A 26,050-nucleotide genomic window follows, 5' to 3' on the forward strand; every position below is an offset into this window, starting at 1 on the left:
GTGTTAATTTTCTCGTTCGCACATGTGGTTGTCGATTAAAAATGAATAATGAGAATTAAAAGACGGGCAATTCGATAGGCGGACAATGGATTCGATTTGTATCACGTACGTGATATCGATAATGTGCGTCACCTGTATTCTTTTCATTCATCACGATGACATCACGCTGTTAATGGCGTGCTGAAATTGCATTCACATCCACGTTATGAATATTACACCGATGATGACTGTAAACACGATGCATAGTCAATTTGCGTTCATCATAATGTTACGCAACAACGATTCCATTCCGCAATTAAACCTATCTTAAACTCGGTGATATACGGATAAAATGATCCTAATAGCTCAAAAAGTAACGGAAAATCCGTTATAAAATTCCTGCAAAGATCCGTTTACATGTCATAGTTCGTATGCAAATAGATAGAGCCACACGAGACACATACCCTTTCCACTTTCTTCAACGCTGGCATGGGCTTCTCGACTTCCTTCAAGTCCACCTTCTCTTGTTCGGCCTCTTCTCGCGCCCATTTCTGGTACTTCCTCTTCTTCAACATAGCACGGAAGTCCATGCCACTGGCGTCTGTCATAAAATGTGTATCGTTAGTTAGAAATTAGAGTACCGATCAGAACGTTCGCGTTTTATTTTATCTTTACTGATCTAGTATCAAAATGCACTGAACATTAAATTAAGCATTAACCTAGCATTTCAAACAACTATTAATTAAGAGAAAAACTCTTCAAATAATTTTTACCAGACTGTCAGACTATACGTGTGTCGACAGAATTGGACGCGAGTCTTACCGGAAACGTAGAGCTGCATCTCGGCGGAATCCTCGCCGTGGATGTTGCTCACGACGATCTTGTAAGTGCCCTCGTCGTTGGGCTTCGTCTTCCTCATGCAGAGGGTGATCGTGTTGGTTTCCGTATCCGTGAGAAATTTGAAGCGGCCACCCTCGATGATCTCGGTAATGCCCTTGTAGAACTTGAAAGTTGGCGCGGGCGTGCCCTCCACCGCGACGGTGAGATACGCCGTCGAGTCTGCGGAAAGAAAAGTCAAATCAGTTATTCTTTATAGTCACACAAATTATTTAAGTAAAGAAAACTACAAAGTATTTTATAATAATTATATAACATATGTAATTTTATTATATTAGATAATTATTATAAAATACATAATCTTTTTACAAAATCATATATTTTATATATAATAATTATATATACGTTGTATACAATTATTATATAAAATACACATAAAATTTTATATTATATATATATATATTATATAAAAATAATATAATATTAGGTATACAAATGAATAATCAAAATTTTTCAGCTAAATTCGACATTTATTTTAAAAGATAGTAAGACAAATTTTTCAATCAAGTATTCGCCGTTGCTTTTTTTAATTATAAGCCATCTTTCAGGCAGCTGATGAATTCCATCTCGGAAGAACGCTATGCCTTTGTACACGATAGAGTCATCAAGCCATTTTCGGATCTCATCCACTGATTGGAAGTGAATATCGAACAAGACGTTGCACCGACCGGAAGAAGTAATAATCAAATGGAGCAATGTCTGATGAATACGTCGGGTGCTGCAAGACGTCCCAGCCAAGATTCATTATGGTGTCTCTTGTCTTGAAGCAATGTGTGGCCTGGCGTTGTCGTGCAACAATTTCACAGGACGTTCTCCTTTACCAGTATACGGGTGTTTCTGTTCCAATTCTTGACTCGAGCGGGTTAAGCATTGATAGCAGTCCACAGTAACTGTTTTACCCGGTTCCAACAGCTCATAATAGAGCACGCCCTTGATATCCCATCAAATATAGAGCAGAACTTTCTTTTCAAAGCGATTGGGCTTTGCGACCGATGTTAATAGTTCGCCGGGATTTACCCATAACTTTCTGCGTTTCGGACTATCATAGAGTATACATTTCTTATCGCCCATAACAATTTTCCACAAGAAAGACTTTCGACGCTGCTTATTAAGAAGAGAAAGACACGCTACCACTCGTTGATTTTTGTTGGCTTCAGTGAATTTATGCGAATCCATTTTCCTTCTTTTTGGATCTTACCCATCTCATGTAGGCGTTTGGAAACAATTTTCTGCGTTACTCCCAACTACTCTGCAAGCTCCTTTTGCGTTTGTGCCGAATTCTCAACAAGCAGTTGTTCCAAATCGTCGTTGTCGCATTTTCGAAGGCTTCGAGGACGTTGTTTATCGATCAAACTAAAATTACCGCTTTTAAACCGCTTAAACCAAAATGCGCACACATCATACGATACAACACCTTTGCCGAGAAAAGAATAAATCGATTCGCATGCTCTTGCAGTATTTTTCCTTGTTGGAATTCATAAAGAATTTTTTTCCTTGTTGGAATTCATGAAGAATACAATGTCGGATGTGCAATTTATCTGTTGCGATATTTGACTTTACTGAACTGAATACTTTTGAAAGTTATGTTGAGCCTTTCGCCATACTAAACGTCATTTTTAATAGCTATATGTCAACACTATATAACCGCAAAAGAGCGGGAAAATCAGTTGATTTAAAAATTAATTTTTTAACTGCTTAAAAACATTTGAATTATTCATTTGTACACCTAATATCTCTCATAACAACAAAATTGTACCTTCGACGGCGGAGTATGACTCCTGGACATCAACGATCTGGGGTGGTCCACCTGGTCCGACATCTCGCAGAGGTGTACTAGGCTGATTGATTTTATTCTCGAGGTCCGCCACGCTGGGTCTTCTGATGTCCGCTGTGCTCGGACGACGACGCTGCACCATTTAAACAACGACGTGAGCAATCCATACACGCACCTCACGCAGCTCGCGATCAACGTAAAAGGCATTGGAAAGCTTTCCAGTGAAAGCGAAATAATATGAAGCGCGACGCGCGTCAACTTCCGCAGGAATTCAAATGTTGAGATTTTGTCTCTGGCAAGCTCGTAAAATCGGGATCAAGGTGACGCAAATTACGAATGGTTACAGTTAATACGTGCAACACTACGTCAGAGATAATAAGTTAGACAAACATTCAATTGCCGCTTCTAGAAGCGTTTCCTGGCATCCCGATTTTGATTTATAGACGAATAATCTTCGTTTGACTTTATTTCTCTTCAAATTATTCTTTATTTTTTCTACGAGAACGAAAGTAACTGGAATCTAAAAAAGTATAAAAACGGAAGTTGCGATCGTCGTTCAATAAATCTGAGGCTCATGCGGCTTCGCGTATTTCCATTAATCATTACTTATGTTTATTTACATTTATTGTATAAAATTGACTTATCGTTATTTACAGTTAATCGTTAATTCACATCGTTAGTCGGCGTTACGTTTCATTCGTTAATTCACCGTGTATTAGCCACAGAATTGGGTGAGTCTCAGAGGGATTAGTGACGATACTACAACTCGTTCCTTTATCAAGATGCATCGATTAGCAAGAAAATGGGATCGATACATGGGTAATTTCGCATGATGATTTCGTGGTGACTTCTCCAACCATATGGCCTACGTGGCCACTGCGATTTCAAGGGTTCTGCTTGCTTAATTCTAACGACAACTTTAGGAGACCTCCACAAATTACCGTTAATTATTTATAAGAGTTATTTTGTACTTTATATGTACGAGGATAGTCTGAAAAGTTTTAAGCCTCAACCTGAAAATGGCATTACTCGTCAAAACCATTCTGGTACTAAAATCGTACATGCTTTGAAAGATACTTGTAAAAATTTCAGCCATTTTAGGAGCTCAATTATTGTTTGACTGTCGTTTGTATCAGTAGATGTCAGTGTTTTTGTAAAAATGGAAAAAATCGGATTAAATTCAGCTGCCTATCTTTTCACGCTGGCAAATGATGGGGCAGAGTCCCCGTAAACAGCTCGACTTTAACTTGCGCAGCCGTATTGACTTTCAAATGCAAAAATTTAATTACGGCACGATATTCGATTTTTTCCATTTTTACAAAAACATTGACGTCGACTGACACGAACGACTGTCAAACAACAACTGAATGTCCAAAATGGTTGAAATTTTCACAGATATCTTTCAAAGCATATGCAATTGTAGTACCAGAATGGTTTTGACGAGTAACGCCATCTTCATGTTAAGGCTCCAAACTTTTCAGATTACCCTCGTATATTCTTCAAATTTCTTGGAGCGGAATTTCGCTCAAAACAAATGAGAAGTAAAAATATTTTCACTGGAAGCGACAGTGACAATACTGCCACTCGAAATCGCAAAAGTGATTGTTTCATTCGAGCTTTAGAGTAGTTCTGACTCCATATAAGTGAATGTTTCAATCGATTAGAGTGAATTTATTTCTACGATGGTGGGATGCATCAGATTAACTTTTCGATCTCGAATAAAAGTATTCATTCGACGATTCAGAGTGAAGAATTCATAAAAATCATTCGAATATAAATGACTCGGCTGTCACTGTACCTTTCGAGTGAAATTTTACTCCAAGAAATTTAAAAAATATATCAAAACAAAATTATCTCTGAAATTTCGATGCAATATTAACTTATGTATTTTCCATCGGTGTACGCTCCTTTTTGTTTGCGTGTAAGGAAGACATTTCGAAAGATTAATAAATAGATTATTATGATGTAACGCGATGAATCATATATGCGCGAAAAATCCCTTGAATAGTCGCATAGTCAGTGAGGAGAAACATACGGGGAGTATATTAATTGGTTGAATAAAAAGGTTGAGGAAAACCAGCAAAATAACTCAAAGTTCTTCAAAGTTGCTAGAGAACCGAAGAAAACATGAATGGAACGGAAAAACATGAATGATCCAAAAGCAACTTTCGAAGATTCTCATGCTGTCTGTTCTCAACCTTGAAGATGAATGAGGATCCGTTTACTCGATGATAATATATGTTCCCGCGGTTATTCATGAGCATTCGACAAGTTTCGCATGGTGATAAAGACGCACGCTTGACGCGCGTGAAGGAGAGACAAACATGACAAACGCTCTTATCATGGTGTCAGTGCGTGAATCGCGAAGCGAAGGTACAAGTCACGCGTGTGTGTAAATATAAAACCGGAAAATTAATGGTGGTTAATAATTATTTACATAGAATCGTTGTCAGTCGGAGAACTTTTAATGACAGGACGCGATTACGTTACGCCAAAAGTGGTAACTTTTTGCTTATCAAAATAAGTAAAGAGGAGAGTTTCGAATCAAGATTCAAATTTAATTCAAGATTGGAATTTAGGTTCATCATTTTCTCAATACATTACATAAATTGTACAAAGAACTTTATATATTCTATGTGTCATTATTATGACATATCAAATTATATTGTTCAATTTATATACAGTTACCGCTGTCAGTGTAATCCACATTTTACAGTAATCTTCGATAGTAGAGTGGACTTCGTTAGCGATGTTGTCGACTTCTTCTTGTGAGTGCTGTCGATGTTAGGTATTAAGGTATCAGTTAAAGCGCATAAAGGAAGACGAGAATAAGATACGTAGAAATATCAGGAAGATAGAAAGAGAGAAAAAAAACAGAAATTTGGGTTCAACAGTGAGATGACACGTGAATGATTCGTGAATGACTATTTTTTACCGCTTCGATGAAGCTACGATGCTATAATACGGAAATTGTGATTGTTCACTCCGTGTGAACCGATCTGATCCTCAGCTCAACTACTTTGCCATTCTAATACTCGTCTAAGAGGAAATTTTATGATTAGGATTATTTACAAAGAGGCACATTACACACGACGCACAAGTACGATGCCACGATGTGTGCGCTACCGATGAGAATGAGAGAGTATTTCGGCCGGGTCTACTTGACACATATTGTGTGAGCACAATCAATGTTTACACCTATACATAGAATTCTACACGAATAAGTTATTTCACACATATATATGTATCCGTACATATAAAACCGTACATATAAAAGAGCAAGCCGCTCAGTCTGAAATCTATCGCAGCAACGATTCAAATCGCAGGAATGTCCGGTAAAAATTCTCGAACATTGATTTTTCGTATTAACTTTAAAACGTGTTTGTCGACTTATGCACTTAAAAAATGTGCAAATTATTTTATTAATGCGACAATTATATCATCTGTGTGAAAAAATAATCACACTAAAAATAGAAAAATTAAAAGAGAAAAACAGTTAATATTTTACTTTATTTGTCTGATTACTTCGGCTGCTGAAATAAAGTTGCGTTGCTACGACAGATCTGAGCCGAGTCGTACTGCAGCTACTTGAATACTTGAATGGTGGTAGGTGTAACACGAACAAGTTTTTACAAAAAAACTGACAGTACGCAACAACGATTTCATTTTCTCTCAGTTATCATATTCATCGTAAATTAATACCAATCTCTTACCACCATTACAATTGCATCTAAATTGCATCTACAGCCGCATAAAATGTACAGGTGTATCCGCTCGAACTAAGCAGAATTTATGCTGCGCTTCGCGACGAGTTTTCTCAGACGACAAGTATTGAATCGAACTATACGTTCTCAATTCAAATCTTCAATGAAGGAACTTTGAAATTGCGAGAAGTACGCGAGTTTTCGCGTATATACTACAAATTGACGCAATACAAAAGCACTATCTGAAAGCGTATTGTCGATTGCCGCAAGACTATCGCGAGAGGAAGTGTCTTTTGCAAATTATTTAGATTCATACAAGTTTCGAATAATGCAAAAACTTTACCTATCTATCTTTTCCAGCAACGAGCTCTTCTTTCAATAAAATTTAAAAAAATTAAAGAAGAAAATTTTATCTTAGTGTATTGTACAAGAAAATACCTTTAATCGACGATCGAATAACCGTCAACGAAATTTTTATTTGGAATTTAGGTATTAAAATAGTTTCTAATAAATCTATATGCATTTTTGCAAAAAAATAATTAAAATTCTTTGCATAGTTAGCTTGTAATATCGCAAGTAAAGATTTTGAATATTATCCGAAATATCCTGTATAAATAATTTCTTCTGAAAAGCACGTAGTAAATAAAGAAAAAATATTGAGATAACGTGTGTTCGTGTGTATAAAAATCATACACAAAATAAATAGATATACATAAATTCGTATATATTTATATGCGTAAACGCATAACAAAGATATTACGCTAACCTCTTTCTCCAGCAGCGCGCCTGGTCGGCCGGACTTAGTCTGTATGTGGTGCGTGAAAAAACAAAAGATGAAATAGAGACAGAGGTAGAGACAGACATGTGGTGGGGGGTGAAAACAAGAGAGATTACAACTCAAAATTTTTTGGGGGTTTACAAGTGGGGCGGGCTTGTCGGGCGCTGCCCAATAGAGGGTGGGGGGTCGTCTCCTTCCAATGTGAGAAAAAAGAATTCAAATTATTGATCAGTGAATTATTTGTCAATGTGCTCTCTCACATAATATTAAAAAACGCGATATTAAACCGCAGTGATTGAAAAAAATAGCGGCTAGCGTGTGACAATAGCGACAGCAGCAAATAGCAGCAACCCCAAAAAATCCAACTAAAAAATGTCGCAGAATTATCTTTTTTTATTATTTTATTAATATTATTATTATATTATTATCATCGTCATCATATCATCATCATCATCATTATTATCATCATCATCATCCGTTATCATTATCGTTGTCGTTATCATTATTATTGTGGTTATTATTATTAATATTAATATTATTATTATTTGCCGTCCCGTGGTAACGTGTGGCGTTGCTTTTGCCTCTTTGGGAACTTCATTGCCGGGCACGTTTTAGTTTTCGTTTGGTTATATATTGCTTTGTCTCTTTAGGCGGTAATCAGGGCATTGGGGGTGATAGACGGGCAAAATACATTACAAAATTGTAGTGGGGCGGGGGGGGGGGGGGCTGGGGGGCACAAAAAATCAAAAAATTCAAAAANNGAGCACAAAAAATCCAAAAGTTCAAAAAAGGGCATGGACACCGTAGAAGAAAAAACAAAAAAGACAATAAAACAGAGCAACATATGGTACAGAAGATCGCTGGTGATGGCACTTAGCAGGTAAGCTTTGTGTTATTGCGAACACAAATCTCACCTTTGCGTCCAACACCTCACCGGGCCGTAACCTTCCCAACTGCAAAAATCACAGAGACGAACACATGAGGGTGACTGAAGTGACTACTTGCCATCGTGGGGTTTTCCCCTTTACCGCCTGTCACGCGGATCGTTAATCCTTCCCGACGAGTTCATACAGAACGTTCGTCAAAATTGTTCTTTTCTCTTTTCTCGTTTCGTACATGTGTGTGTGTGTTTTTCTTTTGCAGAGAGCGAGATTGGCAAAAAGCAATTACCTTGGGGAAAAAATATTTTTCAAAAAAAAGACAAAAATGCTTCTGCGCGTTTGCTTTGCTGTCTGTTAAAGCCGCAGTAGAAGTTACGGAGAGTATTGAATCTTTTCTTGCTTCTTCGTCGAGTTAAGTCATTATTTGCTTGGGGGCTAGAAAGGGGAAGGACAGAAATGTGGTTGAAAGAAGGACAGGGAACCTCGCGGAAGACAAACATAATGTGACTGCATTTCATGGGGCTTAATCGAGGCTCGCCTTACCGACGTTCCGACAGCTGTGCATTTGCGTTTCGGCGGTGCATTGCTACACGAAAGTGCGATTGGGCAGTGCACGATATCAGAGCTGATGGTCAGTGAGCTTGAGTACAATTAAATTCGTAGAATTCGCATATATGACAGATCGCATGAGAGACACGAGTCTCTCTTGGATGGCGAGTCGCCGTTCGCAGGAATAATCTGAGGTGTGCATTTCGGCTCCCTCGAACCTGTATCTGTACGTCTAAATTATATTACATATCTTTATAGAGAATATTTCACGTTATTATCTTTTAAAAGATGACCATCGAGATAATACACGTCGAGGTTCGAGATAACCAACTAAAGAGAAGCAAGAGCGTATCAGCGACTTCATCGTCATGAAGTCGCAATCTCGGAATTATTATTTCATGAAATTAACAAGAAGTCATCGTTTCTCGTTGTTATGACATAACACGCGTAGCTCTGATAAATTCTGCCCGAAAGATACTTCAAGCCAATCGATAAGTTTCTCATTCGAGCTCCCAGCCGACGCTCGTCCCGATTTTGCGCATTCATCCGACCGATCTTCGCGGCTTCTCTATTTTCTCGAACGCAGAAACGTTCGAACCTGCCTGATTCACGGATCGGTATGCGGGTGCAATAATTCAGATCGGCCCTTCCGCTGAGCTTGATAGTGATGCACGTTTGCTGGCAGAGCGAGGTGACAAAAGACGGTTGTGAGACATGATTCACACGTCGTGTCGCCGCTCAGAACATTTATTAACGTCGATGTCTGTCTACGGCGGACAATGCTTGCCAAGACAAGTGATCTACGAGTCGAAATGTAAGCCAGGAAGAACACGAAACCTTGTATTGCGAATGACTGACGAGGCAACTCGCCGATACGCCCCAGCTGCCGCTCACTAACGATCCCTTCATCCCGTTATTAATATTAATATTATTATTATTATTATCGTGAGAAAAGAGTGTGCATAGACTCGGTTGCAACAGATCCGTGCCAGATGCAGAGGTGCATTCGCTGTTTATTCGCTGCTCAAGTTCTGGATTATGTGTGTCGAAACATCGAGAGAGAGAGAGAGAGAGGAAAAGTTGTGCGCGCGAGAGTCCCACTCTGAGAGAAGTGTCTCGATTAATGAAGATAAAAATGCTTTATTAAACGCATATACGTGCAAACGCATTGCGTGCAACAAGCACGCAAGTGGAACTCTCGCGCACACAAGTTCGCATCGTCGTCGGGAATTGAATCGTCCATGCACGCCGAATCGACAAGTCTCCGTCGGAGAAATAATGATCTCGAGACGCGCGATTAAATTCGCGACGACGCGTGTGCGCTTCGTGCATTGTGTGCTATCAGGTACGACTATAGTGAGTAAAAATAGTAGTAATGAGCAGGCATGATCGGGCAAGGAGAATCGAGGAGAGACCGATAAGTGAAAGAGCAAAATTTCATGTCGTGTCGAACGGTGAAACGTTCCGCCCGACAAAACATCCTGGAACTCGATTCTCCGGTGCACGATACTCCGGTGAGTGTGTGTGAATGAGAAATAGAGAGTGTGTGAGTGAGAAAAATAAGTGAGAGTAGAATATAAAAGTGCACTGTGCCAGTCGAGTAATAAGGTTGCAGACGAGGCATTCGCTCTCACGTTCTCAGCGATTTATCTCACCTTGCGCTCGTCCACCACCTCGCCAGGACGAAGCTTCCTATGCTCCTATGGACCAAATCTCTATTAACCACTACTGTGGAGAAGGTGAACGGTGGGCGTGGTTGGTGTGTGTGTATGTGTGTATGTGTGCGTGTGCGCCTGTACGATGCTGTAACACGTCTACATTTACTTGACACGATCGTTTCGATTCTGCTCGGGACTCTCATTCCTACACCGACTAGACGTATCGAAATGCGTTCCGCCGCGCGTTTTATCTTTATCTTGAACCCGAACCAAGTCTCGAGAAATCGGCGAAAATGAATTATATTAAAGGGGCCAGCTTAATTTTAGTGGCTCTTTTTCCCTCTCCCTCTCTCTCTAATTAATAATGTTCCGCGTGTTTTCCCGTCTGAAATGGAGTTCTAGTTATAGAATTTACAAAACTAAAAATACCCGTTTGAGGCTTTACGAGAGAGAGAGAGACAAGTAATTATAACTCAGAGTGAAAGTGAGTGAGAAGAAAAGAGTCACGAGGATCCGTCACTTCTTCGACGAATGTTCAATTTCGCGTCGCGGATTAACAAGGCATCAAAATTTTATGATTTCACGCGTTAAGAACGCTTTCGATCGTTTAGAACGCACTTAGACAAAGTGAGATCATCACGTCGGCAATTATCCGTGTTTCTTTGACGGTTCTTCTCGGTGTCGTCTTCAGGTTGTTGTTCTCCGCGTCAGATACGCACCGGTCCCGAATGGCCTCGACATTATGCACCAGAGATTTCCATTTCGTCTTTCGTTTTTTCTCTTTTTTGTTTTGTTTCCCTTCCTGAAGGAATACGTTCACCGGCGTTCGCGTTCAATAGGGGATATATAACGGGATAAAAACAGCGGGGGATAACTCGTTTCTTCTTCTTTTTTCTTTTTTTTTTTTTTGATCGGAGAGACAAGGAAGGGTTTGTTTCAGAAGCTGGCCAACTTCGGATGTTTCACTTGGGAGAACGGGGAAGTGCTAAACTAAATTTCACGCCTTGCTGACACTAAAACGCGACGTGCACACTCGACGCTTCACAGCGACGTAGCCGAGTTCGTCGGGGATTCACGTCGGCGTGCATCTATCGCCAATACCATCACGAATACGATCACTATCTATCACTGACGTCACTACGAAACCCAAAAAAAAGCTACAAAAAGTCCTAGGGCCAACCAACAGTAGCCAGTCATCTACCTACTTGTTTCCTCGAGTATCTTATGCGACTCGTTATTGGTTCACTTAGTAGGACTCGTACGAACGCTTTGTGCTTTGGAATGTATTTCGTACAACGCAGAATGTTATATTATACAAATAAGAACAGTCTATAAATTGATTAAATATATTAAACATATTATTAAATATATTAAGTGGGAGTGTTCTTCAAAAAAGGATTTAAAAATGTGTCTGTTTCAAAAATACGAAATTTTCTGATTTCGTGTTATTGAGATACAAAAGCTTTTGACAAAGATAATGTGTGTAAATTGTCAAAATTTAATGAATATGGTAAAATTAATCGCAAGATTACATATAATTTCGTCGATTGTTCTTATAATGGTTTATCAAGATTTGCAATTAGATCGATTTAAATTCCAAAGTGCAAAGTCTGTTGTTTTACGAATATCATCGCTTTACGTTCGCTTTACCGATGCATTGCTTTTCTATACGTTGCTATTCTTTAAGAAGGCTTTAATATTGAATCGTGATTCAATATTCTACCGAAATAGACCCACCGCGTCGTAAAACCGTTTATTTTTAGACATCGAGCATATTCAGCTAATTGGAACAATGTCTGGCAATTTGTCAAGATCCTTCCGATAAATTAACAAGTTTAGTAACTCCTTCGTCTGCTCGGATATTGATGAAACCTCCGTAAAGCGAACAATGTGATCCCGTAAATGCGTAAGAGCGCGACAGAGAGTTGCAAAACTTCCAAAGTTTCGTACTATGCAAATAATTCGACTTTTTGACTTCCACTTTTGTACAAAATTCGACGATCAATGACAATTAGGTTCTTAACCGTTTAAAATGTAAAAAAATTTTTATTCAAAGACTTTTTGTATATAATTGCTATTTTCCCTTTGAAACTACCTTAAAATCTTATGGAAAATCATGAAAAAATATCTTTCTTATGTGGATCTCAGAAACCCACCTTCACGGTTATGATGATTGGGGCTGAAAGTGTTCAAGTATCTAGTTAAAACGAAAGATTTAATCGGGATAATTTAGTTAATTATCTGAAAATCTACTAAAAAATAGTAAAAAATAATCCCGGTAATTCAGTGAATTGAAACTAAATCATCAACCTCCTCAAAATACTCGAACACATATAATATTCGTAACACCGCGAAAGTCTCTGTTGCGCTCTTCAGCCTGGTCCTCTACAAGGTAGTCTATATACCTTTATGATCACACAATACATTCCGTAACATACCTCGTCACTGATGATCAGACTGGGTCTGCGACCCAATTCTTCAGGTGGTATGAGCGAACCGCGTCGACTGCTGGCACCACTTCCAGGCGCTAAAGAACCTTTCCTGCTGCCGACTGGTGTCACGTCCTTGATAACTTCGATCTTCGGTGCCTCGGGAGCCTTGATCTCCGGTAACTTTGGCTGCGATCGTTGAAAGTCGACTGATTAACCAAACGCACTCCCTCGTCAAATCTAATCGGCCCGAGCGACAAGCTGAAGCGGATTCTTAAAGTCATCGCGGTCGACTCAGGCGTCGATTCAAACGATATCGGCTGTCTTTAGCTATTATATTTTAGAAACAATTTTTCTCCGTAAAGAGATCCCAGAAATATCATAAAAAAAGAGAACAAATAATAGAAAAAGAGAAGAATTGCAGAAGCTTCGTACGTTTCACCAATCGCGAAAGAATGTACATTTATCCCGGATTATTCGCTCAAAATGCGAATCCCTGCGTATTTATTCAATAAACAGTAAAGTTACGTCTCTTCAGGCTATTCGTCCTTTGCGAGACGAAGTCTCCGGAGACCCACGAGCAACGTTAACCGCCGCGCTCTCGACCCTAAATCGACCTAGAAACCGACAGCTCAATTCCCGACTACAACAATTCGTCGGGCGCGAGGATCGCACATCCGCCTTAGCCGAGGCTGCGGATTTACCGAGGGGGTGTCGGTGTACCGAGACTCGCGGTGTTAACGCGCTGATAATACAACACGTTCGCGCTCGTAAGGCGATTACGACTGACCCTGCGATTCGAATCGCGCACTCCGCCGAGTGCAGGCCCGAGGACGACGGGGGGCTCGATCGCAATAAGTCCGAAAATAGCGATCGACGTTTTCTCCATCCTCGTCCACGGCGGCGACGACGACGGCGACGAGGACGAGAGACGACCAGCCGCGCGCGCAAGATTTCAGAAGGGTGATATACGAGCGCTTATCCGCCAAAATAGTTCTGTCGCGGGCGCGGCATCGCACATTACAGGAGGCATTCATCGCTTGCCAAAGCGAGATTCGGGTCGCCTGATTATTACTCCTGTCCCTCCGCCCTCCCCCTTTCACCCTCATCCGTCGCGTGAGTGCCGCCTGCGTACGCGGTCGCGAAACGCGTTAATTGCGATTATGCAGGTGGAACGAGAGTATTTATGGTCGCGGGGACACCTGAGTTCTCTCTTTTCGGCGAGAACGGGAAATATGAAGGCATTCTGCACGCCGTGGGGGTCTGCCAGATCTCGTCGTGCCAGAAACCGGCTTCTAGAAGAGACGCGTTCGCCACGCAAGTAAACTCGATTGTTGTATTTATTGCGTTGCGTCGATTGCATGGACTGTTTACCCTTATGACAACGATCGACAGAATCCGCGAGCAAGGGAAGCAGATGAACAATAAAAAATCCAGATAAATCAAGATAAATAAGAAAAGGAACAGCCTCTCTCGGTTGTTAGAGAAAAATGAGGTTGCTGTGAAGAAAAGTTTCATCGCACACAGAAAAATTCATACAAGCAAATACAAATATGCATTCAGGTAAATGTTATTTGTTTCAAGTATTTCGTAAGTTTATATATCCGCAAATATATTATAAGCCGAAATAAAATTTTACATATGTAATTAGATATAATTATATATATTTATATATGAAGTGTATGGTAATACAGTTATATATGATTATATATAAATATATATAATTATATATAATTATATATAATCGTATATAATTATATATTTTTATGTATGGACATATTCTATATATGACTGTATATAAGAAATATTTTCTTGGAAAAATCATCATAAAAGCATCAAATTTATTCAAAATATATTTTGAATCCTAGTATGAGTTTTGTATATTTCAACCAAGAATATTAAATTGAAACAAACTTTGGTTTACTTATCCTGAAATTAACTCAATTGAACTTTTCTTCAATTAAATGTATAATATTCTTGAAAAAGAAATTAATTCTTTTTTGGTGTACGTAATAATGAGCTTTTTTAAAATTTGTTAGATGAGTATATTTTAAGACTACTATTAAGGAAATATTTTTTGATGAAGATAATTATTATTTAAAAAAAGGAAAGTAAATTGAGTAATAGCTTTTTTTAGCAATAGAATTTTTTTCTGTGCGGCAACTTAGACTTCTCAGAGATTTGAATAAACTTTATAATTTTACTTTTTGAAAAATCTCACGTTAAATTCGACCAAATGTTGACCCTAACTCAATGATTAAGATATTTAATGCCAAAAGTGTGATGAATATTGTCGTGTGGAATAGAAAATAATTTCATGAAATTTTTCATTAAATTGCGCGCCTACGGCGAAACGTTTCGTTTAACGATCGTATTTTTAGATAAACGGTCGCTTTAAAAATTTCCCGTCCTCTCGAGTTCGTAAAACGAGCGAGTGTCGTTTTGCACCTTGTCTATAATTAGACCGCGCGCAAATCGAGCATAAAAATTAATTATCCAGAACCGTGTATATCAAGAGCCCTCGATCAAAACGTCCTCGACTTGGCGATTGCGAAATTCGCAGGATTTCTTGTACGAGCGGACTTGGCGATTTGGCAAAATCATATTCTCCCTTCGTTATTAATAAACGACGATTACTCACCTTAGATTCGAATTTCTGCTCAGCGCCATGAAAACAGAAAACATATAATTAGTCGGGAAGATTCACACGATGGATATCTATTTAAGTTTTCTTTTCAAATTAATTGTTCCTTAATTATATGCAAGCATTATGCAACAAATGATTAATCAATCAATCAATACTGTAATGATAATCAATACCATAACTGTAATGATAATCAATATCATAATGTTCGTACAACATACGACATCTTTTAGCAAGTTTAAGTTTTTTTCATATTCAAATTTTATATATATTCAATATATTTTCATTATATTCTTTAAGAAATTATTTTTTCAAGATTCATATTGTTCAAGAATATTCGTTAATATGTCGAGATATTAAATTGCCTCCTCACCTGCGTAGCCGGTCTGTCAAGTTTCGTTTTGTCACGAGGCACAAAATCGCCAAAATCGAACTCCTGAGGCTTCTCAAGGACGGCCCTTTCATAATCCGGGATCTCTGGAAGCTCATAATTCGCTTCCTTCGCCGCCTTCGACGCTTTCATTTTTTTCACCTCTAGTTTTTCGCCTTTCTCGGTTTTCTACGTGTGAATAATGCATCAGTGAGCAAGATAGAATCGTACAAAGAGGGTTAGTAGATAGATCCTGTCACGGATCAGGCACGGACATATTCTGTATTAGAGATAATATACAAGGATGAGTCAAATGAAAACCTTAAAATTGCGATATAAATTCGAAACACCCTGGAACTATTCTGCAAATTGACAATTTATTAGCAATGAGAAAGCTCATGGCATGACAATACTGCCTGTGCAATGGTTGCAAGACCTGCGAGTGTCTTTCACATCTTCCGTATTCACCAAACATTGCCTCCAGTGATTTCCACATCTTTAGACCCCTCAAAGAGGCTATGAAAGGACTTTCACATACGATGAAGAGGTGCAACAGATGATGACCGCGCACACAACACAAGAATTTTCTTCTAGAGAAATCCATGCACTTTGTAAGAGCTGGAGAATTTGTCTTGAATACAATGGAGATTACGTTAGAAAAATGACACAGTTGTATTATTTTTGTTCAAGAAATTATAAAAAAAATATTTAAAGTTTTCATTTGAATCAGACTTTCGTAATATGTGTGTGCAGGTCACAGGGATTATTTACGCAATCGCATTAGAACCGAAAGTATTTAAAAAGATTGTTACTATATATGCAAGAATTTTTCTGACTGTTCTAACAGGAAATATCAACAAAAAGATATCCCTTCGGAAAAACTTCATCTTCCCTTTGCAGAAAAATTCTCTTTTAAACCTTGTGAAGTTAAGTCGACACAGAAGATAGAACACATACAAATAGATACACAGCCATCTTACCTGCGTCAATAAATATACCAACGCATGATAATTTAATTTAAGGTGAGACACGATAATTTTATTACACAAGTGCTTAATAGTATGTCACGTAATAATTACAGTATTAACGTGTGTGCTTTAATTATTAGAAACATCGTTCTGACTCAACAAATCCATAATGAAAATTGTGAGATATCAAAACAGCGAAAAGAGCAGATAGTTGAAGTGATGCAGAGCAATCTTCTTCACCCCATGCAGAGTGAAAAAAATCCCAAGTAGCGGGATGACGTCTAAAGACGTTTCAATAACGTATCATTGACGTTAGAAACATCATTGAGACGTTATTAATACGTCATTGAACATCACCCTACTACTTGAGACGTGAAGAGACAGAGATGACAGAGGTGAAAGAGAGACACCTTGCGATGGACAAGGTCCTTAACGCAGCAGTCTCTTGTGCGTCTTGTTATGTTGTAAAAAAAAAATTAGATGCGAGTACAAAGAAAAGTTAGCGATAAAATATCGAGAGAAAAACAAGTGCAATAATGTACAACTTGGAAATGTGCCGAGAGATATAAATATACGTATTATTTACGAAGAGTGTAGATATTATTTACAGAATATATGAGTTCAGAAAGAACGTTCAGCTCTTGAATTAATTTCACTTGTATTAAAAAATTATGAAGTGAGGAACGTCTTGAAATAAAGTGCGAAAACAAGAATGCATAGAGATATATTTCGCGTGCGCTGTGTTTAACATTGCGAAGTTACGCGCTGCAGATTGAAGTTTAGAGAAGAAGTTTAGAGGCATAGAGAAAGAGAGCGACGTTGATCCCCTTCAGCAGGGCTACCTTAAGCGCGACCCCATTCTTTTCAGCCTGCTGAGCCTCTTTCGGCTCCTTTGTGACTGGCTTAAGTTGAATCCCCTGAAAGGTTCCCGTTTTAACTTCCTCTTTCGGCGGTAATTTTCGGAGTTTCGATTTCGCATTGGTGGCATCCTTCGGCTGCATTAATACATAATTTGTTTACCAAAAAAAAAACATAATTTTTGCGAAAAGAAATTTTGATGGACGGGAGTCGACATGTCTTATCCGGTGGTAACTCAGAAACGCTTTTGAACAAACGAAAAGAACTCGCAAGATTCTAATCTCTAATATATTAAATTAAATTGTAACGATAGTGTATAATTAAAAAATGTAGTGTATAAATTAAATATTACATTGGATGCTAACTAAAATTTTCTATTACTATCAGGGCTGATTTTGTTATTGTTTCTATTTCTACCAAGGACGATACATTGAACATTATTATGAATGATTGTAAATAAATGTGATGAAAAGAATAAACATACCTTAAGCTCGATCTTCTCCAGAGTTTTCTTCTCCTCTTCGAGTTGCTAAAACAAACAAAAGTAACATTAGTAAGTACATTCGTAAAAAGCACATTTTAGAAAAATACAGAAATTTAATTTCTCTTTAACAAATTATTTTATCATTATAATTTTTTATAATTATTTTAATATTTTTAAATTATTATTATTATAACAATTATTATTATTATTCTCTTTAATAAATTATTTTAATTATTATTTCTCTTTAATAAATTATAATACTGCTCAAACATGAAACTGTCATAATTACCTTGACAGATTTCAAGCTCTTTCTGGTCTCTTCTTCTTTCTGCAAATAAAATTACAATTACTATAGAATTTTATCCCATAAAATTATTCCCACGCGTGATGAAAATCGCATATCCGTTTTTAATATACATCTTCATGTAAATGTGTTAGACTGTATTTTCTGTATGTTATGTATGTTATGTACGTGATATGTAGAGTGTACCTTTGGTTCTTCTAGCTTAGCTGCAGGTTTCTTCACGGGTTCCTCTTTCTAAAAGTAGAAAAACCTGTTGTATCTCGATTTTTCTCGTGTATCGGTGTTACAGACCATAAATCTTTCTTAATAATTTCTCTACATGTTCAAACTAAGTGTATACTACATGTTCAAAATGTGTATAATGTTTGAAAACGTAAGTGTACCTTCGCTTCCTCTGCTTTAGATTTAGCTTTTGATTCCTCCTAAAAAATGTACGTGTAAAATATAATAAAGATCGCACGGAGAAAACAAATTTTACTAGAAGAGCATATCTTTGTCAATATTGTGATAGCAAAAAAATTTGTTTAGACAGCAAAAAATTTATTTGAACAGCAGAAAAATTTGTTAAGAGCTATTAATTGCTATTTTCTGAATATATGGATAATTAATACTCTTAACCAATCTTTCTGTCCAAACAAATTTTTTTCTGACTAAACTAATTTTTTTTGCTGTCATTATATTAATAAACATTTGCTATTCTAGCAATTCGTTTTTTCCATGCGTTATTGTCGATATGCGATCTAAAGACTTCGATATTAACAAACGCAATATGTATCGGATGTTTTGTGTACCTTTGGTTCGTCCGGTTTAGGTTTGGCCTTTGGTGCCTCCTAAAAACGTACGAGTAGCCTTTAGTAATTGTTTCGTATTTGCTTGTATATTGTGATTCCTATCTGTCGCGTTTTGTATTTCGCATTTTGTATGTTTCCGCCAATTACTTGTACAAATGTTTCTTTTACCTTGGCTTCTTCTGGTTTAACCTTAGGCTTTCCTTCGATCTAAAAGTGTATAGCGGTTTTCATATAATTGTGATAAATTCACGCGTACGTCCATATGTAAGTGTAAAGTGTAATATGTCAATATAAAAATATAATTCGTGAAAGAAAAAGACAATCGTGAGTATGTCGTGTACCTTGTCTTCTTCCGGTTTGGACTTGAGTGTCAGTGTTTGCTGAAAGTATATGCGTCATGTTTGAGTATCAAATTAGTGACTTTTGTAATAATAATCTGTGTAGTAGTGTGAAATAACGCAAGTATAGCGAATATAGTGTACCTTTACTTCCTCTGTTTTAGATTTAGTTTTCAGTTCCTCCTAAAAGTGTACACGTATAATAAAGTTTGTTTCATGTGTCAATCGCTGCAGCGCATAATTCGGTCTATTTTCATCTACTTCTATTAGTAGTTGGCGACCTAACTGCCAAAAATTTACTACAGGAATGCATGTTATGATAAGTCTTTTATGTACCTTCGACTCCTCTGGCTTGGCCTTGGCCTTTGGTGTTTCCTAAAAGTGTACGAGTAGTTTTTTTTAACTGTTCCCTATTCGCCACGTTTCTACTGATATCTCGTTTTATCCCGAATTCTCTCTCGCCAATTGCAAATTCTACTCGTGTAAGTGTACATCGTTGCAAGACAGTGTGAGTATAAGTGTACCTTTGCTTCCTCAGTTTTGGATTTGGCTTTCGGTTCCTCCTAAAAGTGTATGTACAAAGTTTTAATAAAGGTGTTTATCTCTGTTATTGTATCAATTGTGCTAAAGTATGTTCGAGCCGATCGCTAAGTAAAATCAATATTAGAGAACGTAATATAAAAGTGTTTCGTGTACCTTCGGCTCGTCTGGTTTAGGCTTAGCCTTCGGCATTTCCTAAAAATGTACACGAGTAATATTTAATATCGTGTCCTACCAGCTATATTCTCAGTCATATTTATCGCATTCCGTTACATGTATATATAAGTATATTGTATTGTATTGTACATAGTATATGTGCGAAATATACCTTCACTTCCTCTACCTTGGTCTTGGCTTTCGGTTCCACCTAAAAACGTCGAAAGCATATTTGAACGGATATGCAAGTCGCACATCTATGACACGTTGTTAACATGACTGCTGCCAATGTTTGTATTATGACATGATTTTAGAAAAAAAAGTATTACGTTTTATATATTGTTTTATATATTGTGTTAATCTTTTATATCTTCGAGTCGGTTTAAATGTAATTAAGTAATTAATTAACAGTAATTAACCTCGTATACGAGGTGTTAATGTCAGTGTTAAATTCAAGTGTAAATGGTAAATGTGTTATGTATGCGGATGACAATATAATTTTTCTGTATATACCTTCGCCTCCTCCGCTTTAGGCTTAACTTCCTCCTAAAACGCAGTAGAATGATTTCTTTAAATTATAATATATTATATGCTTTTTTTCTGAGAAAGTTAGATGTAACAATATAGGGAACAAATATTTGAAAAAAATTGCGAAATCATATAAAAAGCTTCAAGTATATGTGTATCGATTCTCGCATTAGGAAAGTGTGCCTGTTTTGTACCTTGTGCATTTCCGGTTTTCCGAGAGTTTTCGGTTTTGTGGTCGGTTCTTCTTTCTAGAAAAATATACGCATCATAAGGCACATTGTGTAGGTGTATATCGTTATTTAAATGGTATAATATGAATAGCAAAGATACGTAGAAACATATATTATTTTCGACAGACATGTATATAAATGCCTCTCTATGCCAACTTTTATATCGTAGTATATAACTTGCAAAATAATTTTCATGTTAATGCGATATTAACGCAGAATAACAATATATTAGAAGCATACAGCAAGTCTGCGATGACAAATATTTGCAATTAATGTAAATAATTAAATATTTTGTTGTTTGCAGAAAATATAAAAGGTCTGACCATTTTGTATTGTGTCTTTATATTGTGATGTGTAATAGTGAGACGATTCGTATACCTTAGAATCATCCACAGGTTTAGGTTTTTTCTTCTTCAGTTTCAATACCGGTTCTTGGTCCTGGGCAATATTTATAATAAATAAAACTATCAAAGTTTAGAAGAAAAAGAAGAAGAAGGAGAAGAAGAAAAGGAAGAAGAAGAAGAAGAAAATGAAGAAGAAGAAAAGCAAAAGAGCAAGAAGAAAATAACCTGGTTACGAAAAAGAGATAGAAAAAAGTACATCATAAGCATAGTTGACTTAAGAGAAAATGTCAACATTTGCGAAGAAAGAAAGAGTTTTGAGAATTAGAGATTACAGATTATCACAAAGTGAAGAGTATCAAGGACTATGTGACCAAATAGTGAAAAAGAGTCAATGACAAGCATCGACAGAAAGCGAAGATCGTTTTGTACCTCTGAGCCTTCGACTGACTTGGTAGACGACCTGCGTCTAGTGGACAGCTTTTTCTAAAATTGCACAAAGGCATAATGAAACGAAACTGTTGATTTCGGAAAATGCGTCACGCGTGACAATGTACAAAAGTTTTCGTCTTATACCTTGGGCATTTCTTCTTTATCAAGTGTAGAGTCAGTGTTTCTGATCTAAAATTAAAAAAGAAAAATTTTTCTTATATCGCGTTTATATTAACCTTGTATGATACGCGCATTGAAATGTGTACGACTGTATATGTGAGTGTACCTTTGGCTTGTTCTCGTTTATTTCATACTCGGGTATATCATCCTCCTAAAAAAATTTATCATGTATTTATACATTAAAATATTTTTTAAGTATGAAATTTAATAAACATTTAAATGTGTTAAGTTTAACATTCATATCATGATTTATATTATAACATAATTAATATATCTTTATACGTATTTTGCATGTTATATAAATATTTAGGTATTAAATAATTATAATCAGCTGATTATAAGTATGCGAATAAGTGTAAAAAGTGTGTACCGTGCTTTCTTTGAGTTTGCTAATACTGCCCCTAGGTTTGGTTGCAGGTTTAGGTACGGTTGTGAACGCGGGTTCCTGTCGATATCGTATGCAAATTTTAGTAATCACCGAATGGAACTAAATGCCCTCAAACTTACGACATTCTGAGCATGTTTGTGTAAAATATATATGTACCTCGACTCCATCCTCGATCTTATACGGCGCGACTTTAGAAATCCGCAAGTCCTAAAATACCGATAATAAATTACGACCTAGGACCGTGGAAAATAAAAATAAACGTAACGTTCGCAATTCGCGCGAGTTCTGTACCTCCGTCCTTCTAATAGGCTTAGGCACGTCCTCAGTTCTCGAAGCCCAGATATCCTACGAACGCTCATTATTTCGTTACAATCGGCACAAAAATTAAATAATAAGAAAGAAGAATACGACGCATGTACGTATGCGAATCATGTACCTCGATATTGTCGTCGGATTCGTGTGTTTGTGGTTTCGTGACGGATAAAAGAATATCCTAAAAATGTGAAAAAATAAATTCTCACTTATGCGTTTTGTGTAATTAGACGTATGTAGCTGTATGTATGTATCTGTACACATGTACGTGTACCTTATCGACTGTGACGGAATTCTGTTCGTTCTCAGTGGATTTCGGCGCCCAAATGTCCTAAAATAATAAGCCAATTAAAAATAAATAGATAAATAAATAAATTAGCACTATATAGTATCGTGGGTATTTTCTGACTAACGTAATTGTAATGTGTATAATAAGTTTTGACATCTTGATCGAATGGTGTTTTGTGTGGTTGTTGTGTGTCTATGGAACGTGATGTGTCCTGAAATAACAATCTATTTTGTATCAAGGTATCTCACGAAGGTATGTGAGTGTAAATTACGAAGAAAATTATAAAATATGTGGAAGTTAGATCATTTGTGCTCGTGTACCTCGTCGTTGCGTAAAACGCGCTTGTCGTCGTGTCCTTTCGACTTCGGCGCCAACAACTTGTCCTAAAATTTCAACAGTGTTTTGATACCCATATACGGCTCAGAAACCGACGGTGTATTATTATTTGACCAATAACTCTGTGGATATATTATCTACCTCGTCATCATAATTATCTACCTCGTTATTTTGCGTAGCTTTGATTTCGCGTGCTTTTGGTTTACTCGAAGGCACGTTATCTACCTCGCTTTGATCGTCGGGTTTCGACACACGTCGTATGCTCTTGGTTTGCGGTGTATCCTATAATAACAATGTTTTTTACAATATTCTAGGATTTTCGAAAATGTGCTCAAGCGTGGTAAAATGTTACGTGATGTACCTCGTCGATTTTATGTGGCCTGCTCTCATGTTCCTTCCGATTAGACCATATGTTCTAAAAGTAAGCGTTAAAAAATATATAAAAATATATATACGGTGCGATACCGTGTGCAGTGTGTCGTGTATACCTTGATATCTTCGTCGGATTGACGACGAGATTTGTCATTAATTTTGGGTGAATCCTATAATAATGTCGTGCTTAAAATGTTGCCTGTTCGAAGCTTGGTTTAATTATATAAAAATAATTCTTCTCAATGTGTGTGTATGAAATATACCTCATAATTTTTGTGTGGTTTATCTTCACGCTCCTTACGACTGGACCAAATATCCTAAAAACTCCAGCGTTAAAAAATACATAAACAAATGTTCACGGAGCAGTAAAATGTGTAACGTGTAATATGTACCTCGATCTTTTCGTTAGATTCACGATGGGGTGATACGTTTCTAATTCTGAGTGAATCCTACAATAATATCGTATTTAAAATGTTGCATCTTTTTGTGTTCTAAACTTAATTATGTAAAGATAATTCAATGTGTACAAAATATACCTCATAATATTTGTGTAATTTATCTTTACGTTCCTTGCGACTAGGCCAAATATCCTAAAAGTGTCCCAGTATTAAAAGATATATAAACAAATGTATACGGAACAATGAAATGTGGAACATGTAATGTGTACCTCGATTTTGTCGTCAGATTCACGACGGGGTGATTTGTCTTGAATTTTAGGCGAATCCTACAATAATGCGTATTTAAAATATTACGTCTTCCTGTGTTCTAAGTTTGATTTAATTTTGCAATAATAATTCTTTTTAATGTGTATAATATATACCTCATAATTTTTGTGGGGCTTATCTTCATGTTCTTTACGGCTGGACCAAATATCCTAAAAGTGTTGGTGTTAAAAGAATTTGTAAAAAAATATATACAGTGTAATGTAATGTTTAACATGTAACGTGTACCTCGACCTTTTCATCAGATTGACGACGGGGGAATTTCTCTTTAATTTTAGGCGAATCCTAAAATAATATCACATTTAAAATGTTTTCTTGTGTTTTAAATGCGGCTTAGTTTTGTATTAACAAGTCTTTCCGTAATATGTGTACATCATAACATGTACCTCGTAATTTTTGTGTAACCTATCCTCACGCTCCTTCCGACTGGACCAAATATCCTAAAAGTGTTGGTGTTAAAAAAATTTGTAAAAAAATATATACAGTGTAATGTAATGTTTAACATGTAACGTGTACCTCGACCTTTTCATCAGATTGACGACGGGGGAATTTATCTTTAATTTTAGGCGAATCCTACAATAATATTAAAATTGAAAGTGTATTCTAAGCTTGGTTCTCTTGTATTCTAAGCAATTTTGTATTAACGATTCTTTCCGCGATGTGTATAACGTCATAATAATATATACCTCGTAATGTTTGTGTGACCTATCCTCACGTTCCTTTCGACTAGACCAAATATCCTAAAAGTATATTGGTGTTAAAAAATATATAAACAAATGTATACAGCGTAATGTAATGTGCAACGTGTAACGTGTACCTCGACCTTTTCGTCAGATTGACGACGGGACGGTTTATCCGTAGCTTTCGACGAATCCTAAAATACCGACGTGTTTAAAGTGTTATTTATTTCTACAAAAATTTGCGCGTTGTTCGAATATGATATTTATTTGACTTAATAAATTAAGACGTGCATACTTTGATCAATTTGTTGGTAGGAATATCGTGCTTTTTCGGCTTAGCCGACCAAATATCCTAATAATATTAATATTTAGATATTAATATCAATGTATTGGTACTTTTTAAAAATATGTAACGAATGTATTCAAATTGTACAATCAAGGTATTATATACCTCAATTTCCTCGTCGGATTCTCGTGGACGTATTTTTTCGATAGGCGTGTCGTGTAGACGTGTTTTATCTTTCAATAATTCGTCAGATTTTCGTGGCTGTGTCTTAGCTGTGCGTGTATCTTGCGAAGGTGTTTTATCTACTTTGTCAGATTTTCCTGGCTGTATTTTAACTGTGGTTGTATCTCGTGGACATGTTTCATCCTTTTGTGCATCAATAGACCTTCGTGATTGTGTTTTGACTGCAAGTGTATCTTGCGGACGCATTTCATCTTTCAATACTTCGCCCGATTTTCGTGTCTTAAATGCAGGTGTATCGTGTGGACGTGTTTGATCTCTCAACACTTCATCAGATTTTGGTGACTGTGTTTTAGTTGCGGGTGTGTCTTGTGGACGTGTTTTGTCTTTCGGTACTTCATCGTACTTTCGCGGCTGTATTTTAGCTGTGGGTGTATCCGACAGACGTGTTTCGTCTTTCGGTTCCTCGTCAGATTTTTGTGGCTGTATTTTGGCCGTACGTGTGCCATGTGCGTGTATTTTGTCTTTTATTATGTCCTAAAATAACATTACATTAAAAAATTGGTATTATGTTTAAGAGAATATAATTTTTCGCGAATTTTTATTTTGTATATTTGTAAAATATTTATCAAGTATATGTGTAGTTGTTAAAATAAAATGTTCGCGTACTTT

At 36.9% G+C, this 26,050-nt stretch overlaps 1 protein-coding gene across 1 annotated transcript in view; it reads right to left on the reverse strand.

Moving 5' to 3' along the window:
- The window catches only part of LOC106749619 (twitchin-like), a 108,489-nt gene that overhangs the window by 45,203 nt on the left and 37,236 nt on the right, over positions 1-26,050 (reverse strand). Inside the window, 27 exon segments of the mRNA XM_014629266.1 lie at positions 444-580; positions 802-1,038; positions 2,633-2,783; positions 8,047-8,085; positions 10,218-10,262; positions 12,659-12,838; positions 15,291-15,305; positions 15,667-15,852; positions 17,474-17,626; positions 17,974-18,018; positions 18,263-18,301; positions 18,464-18,511; positions 18,661-18,699; positions 19,069-19,107; positions 19,237-19,275; positions 19,410-19,448; positions 19,551-19,589; positions 19,743-19,781; positions 19,931-19,969; positions 20,103-20,141; positions 20,275-20,313; positions 20,616-20,648; positions 20,825-20,878; positions 21,239-21,298; positions 21,634-21,687; positions 21,778-21,822; positions 21,920-21,964. Coding sequence (XP_014484752.1) covers positions 444-580; positions 802-1,038; positions 2,633-2,783; positions 8,047-8,085; positions 10,218-10,262; positions 12,659-12,838; positions 15,291-15,305; positions 15,667-15,852; positions 17,474-17,626; positions 17,974-18,018; positions 18,263-18,301; positions 18,464-18,511; positions 18,661-18,699; positions 19,069-19,107; positions 19,237-19,275; positions 19,410-19,448; positions 19,551-19,589; positions 19,743-19,781; positions 19,931-19,969; positions 20,103-20,141; positions 20,275-20,313; positions 20,616-20,648; positions 20,825-20,878; positions 21,239-21,298; positions 21,634-21,687; positions 21,778-21,822; positions 21,920-21,964 — 1,917 coding nt within the window.

The sequence above is a fragment of the Dinoponera quadriceps genome, unplaced genomic scaffold, assembly GCF_001313825.1.
Source record: "Dinoponera quadriceps isolate SergipeBrazil2010 unplaced genomic scaffold, ASM131382v1 scaffold3595, whole genome shotgun sequence".
NCBI lineage: Eukaryota > Metazoa > Arthropoda > Insecta > Hymenoptera > Formicidae > Dinoponera > Dinoponera quadriceps.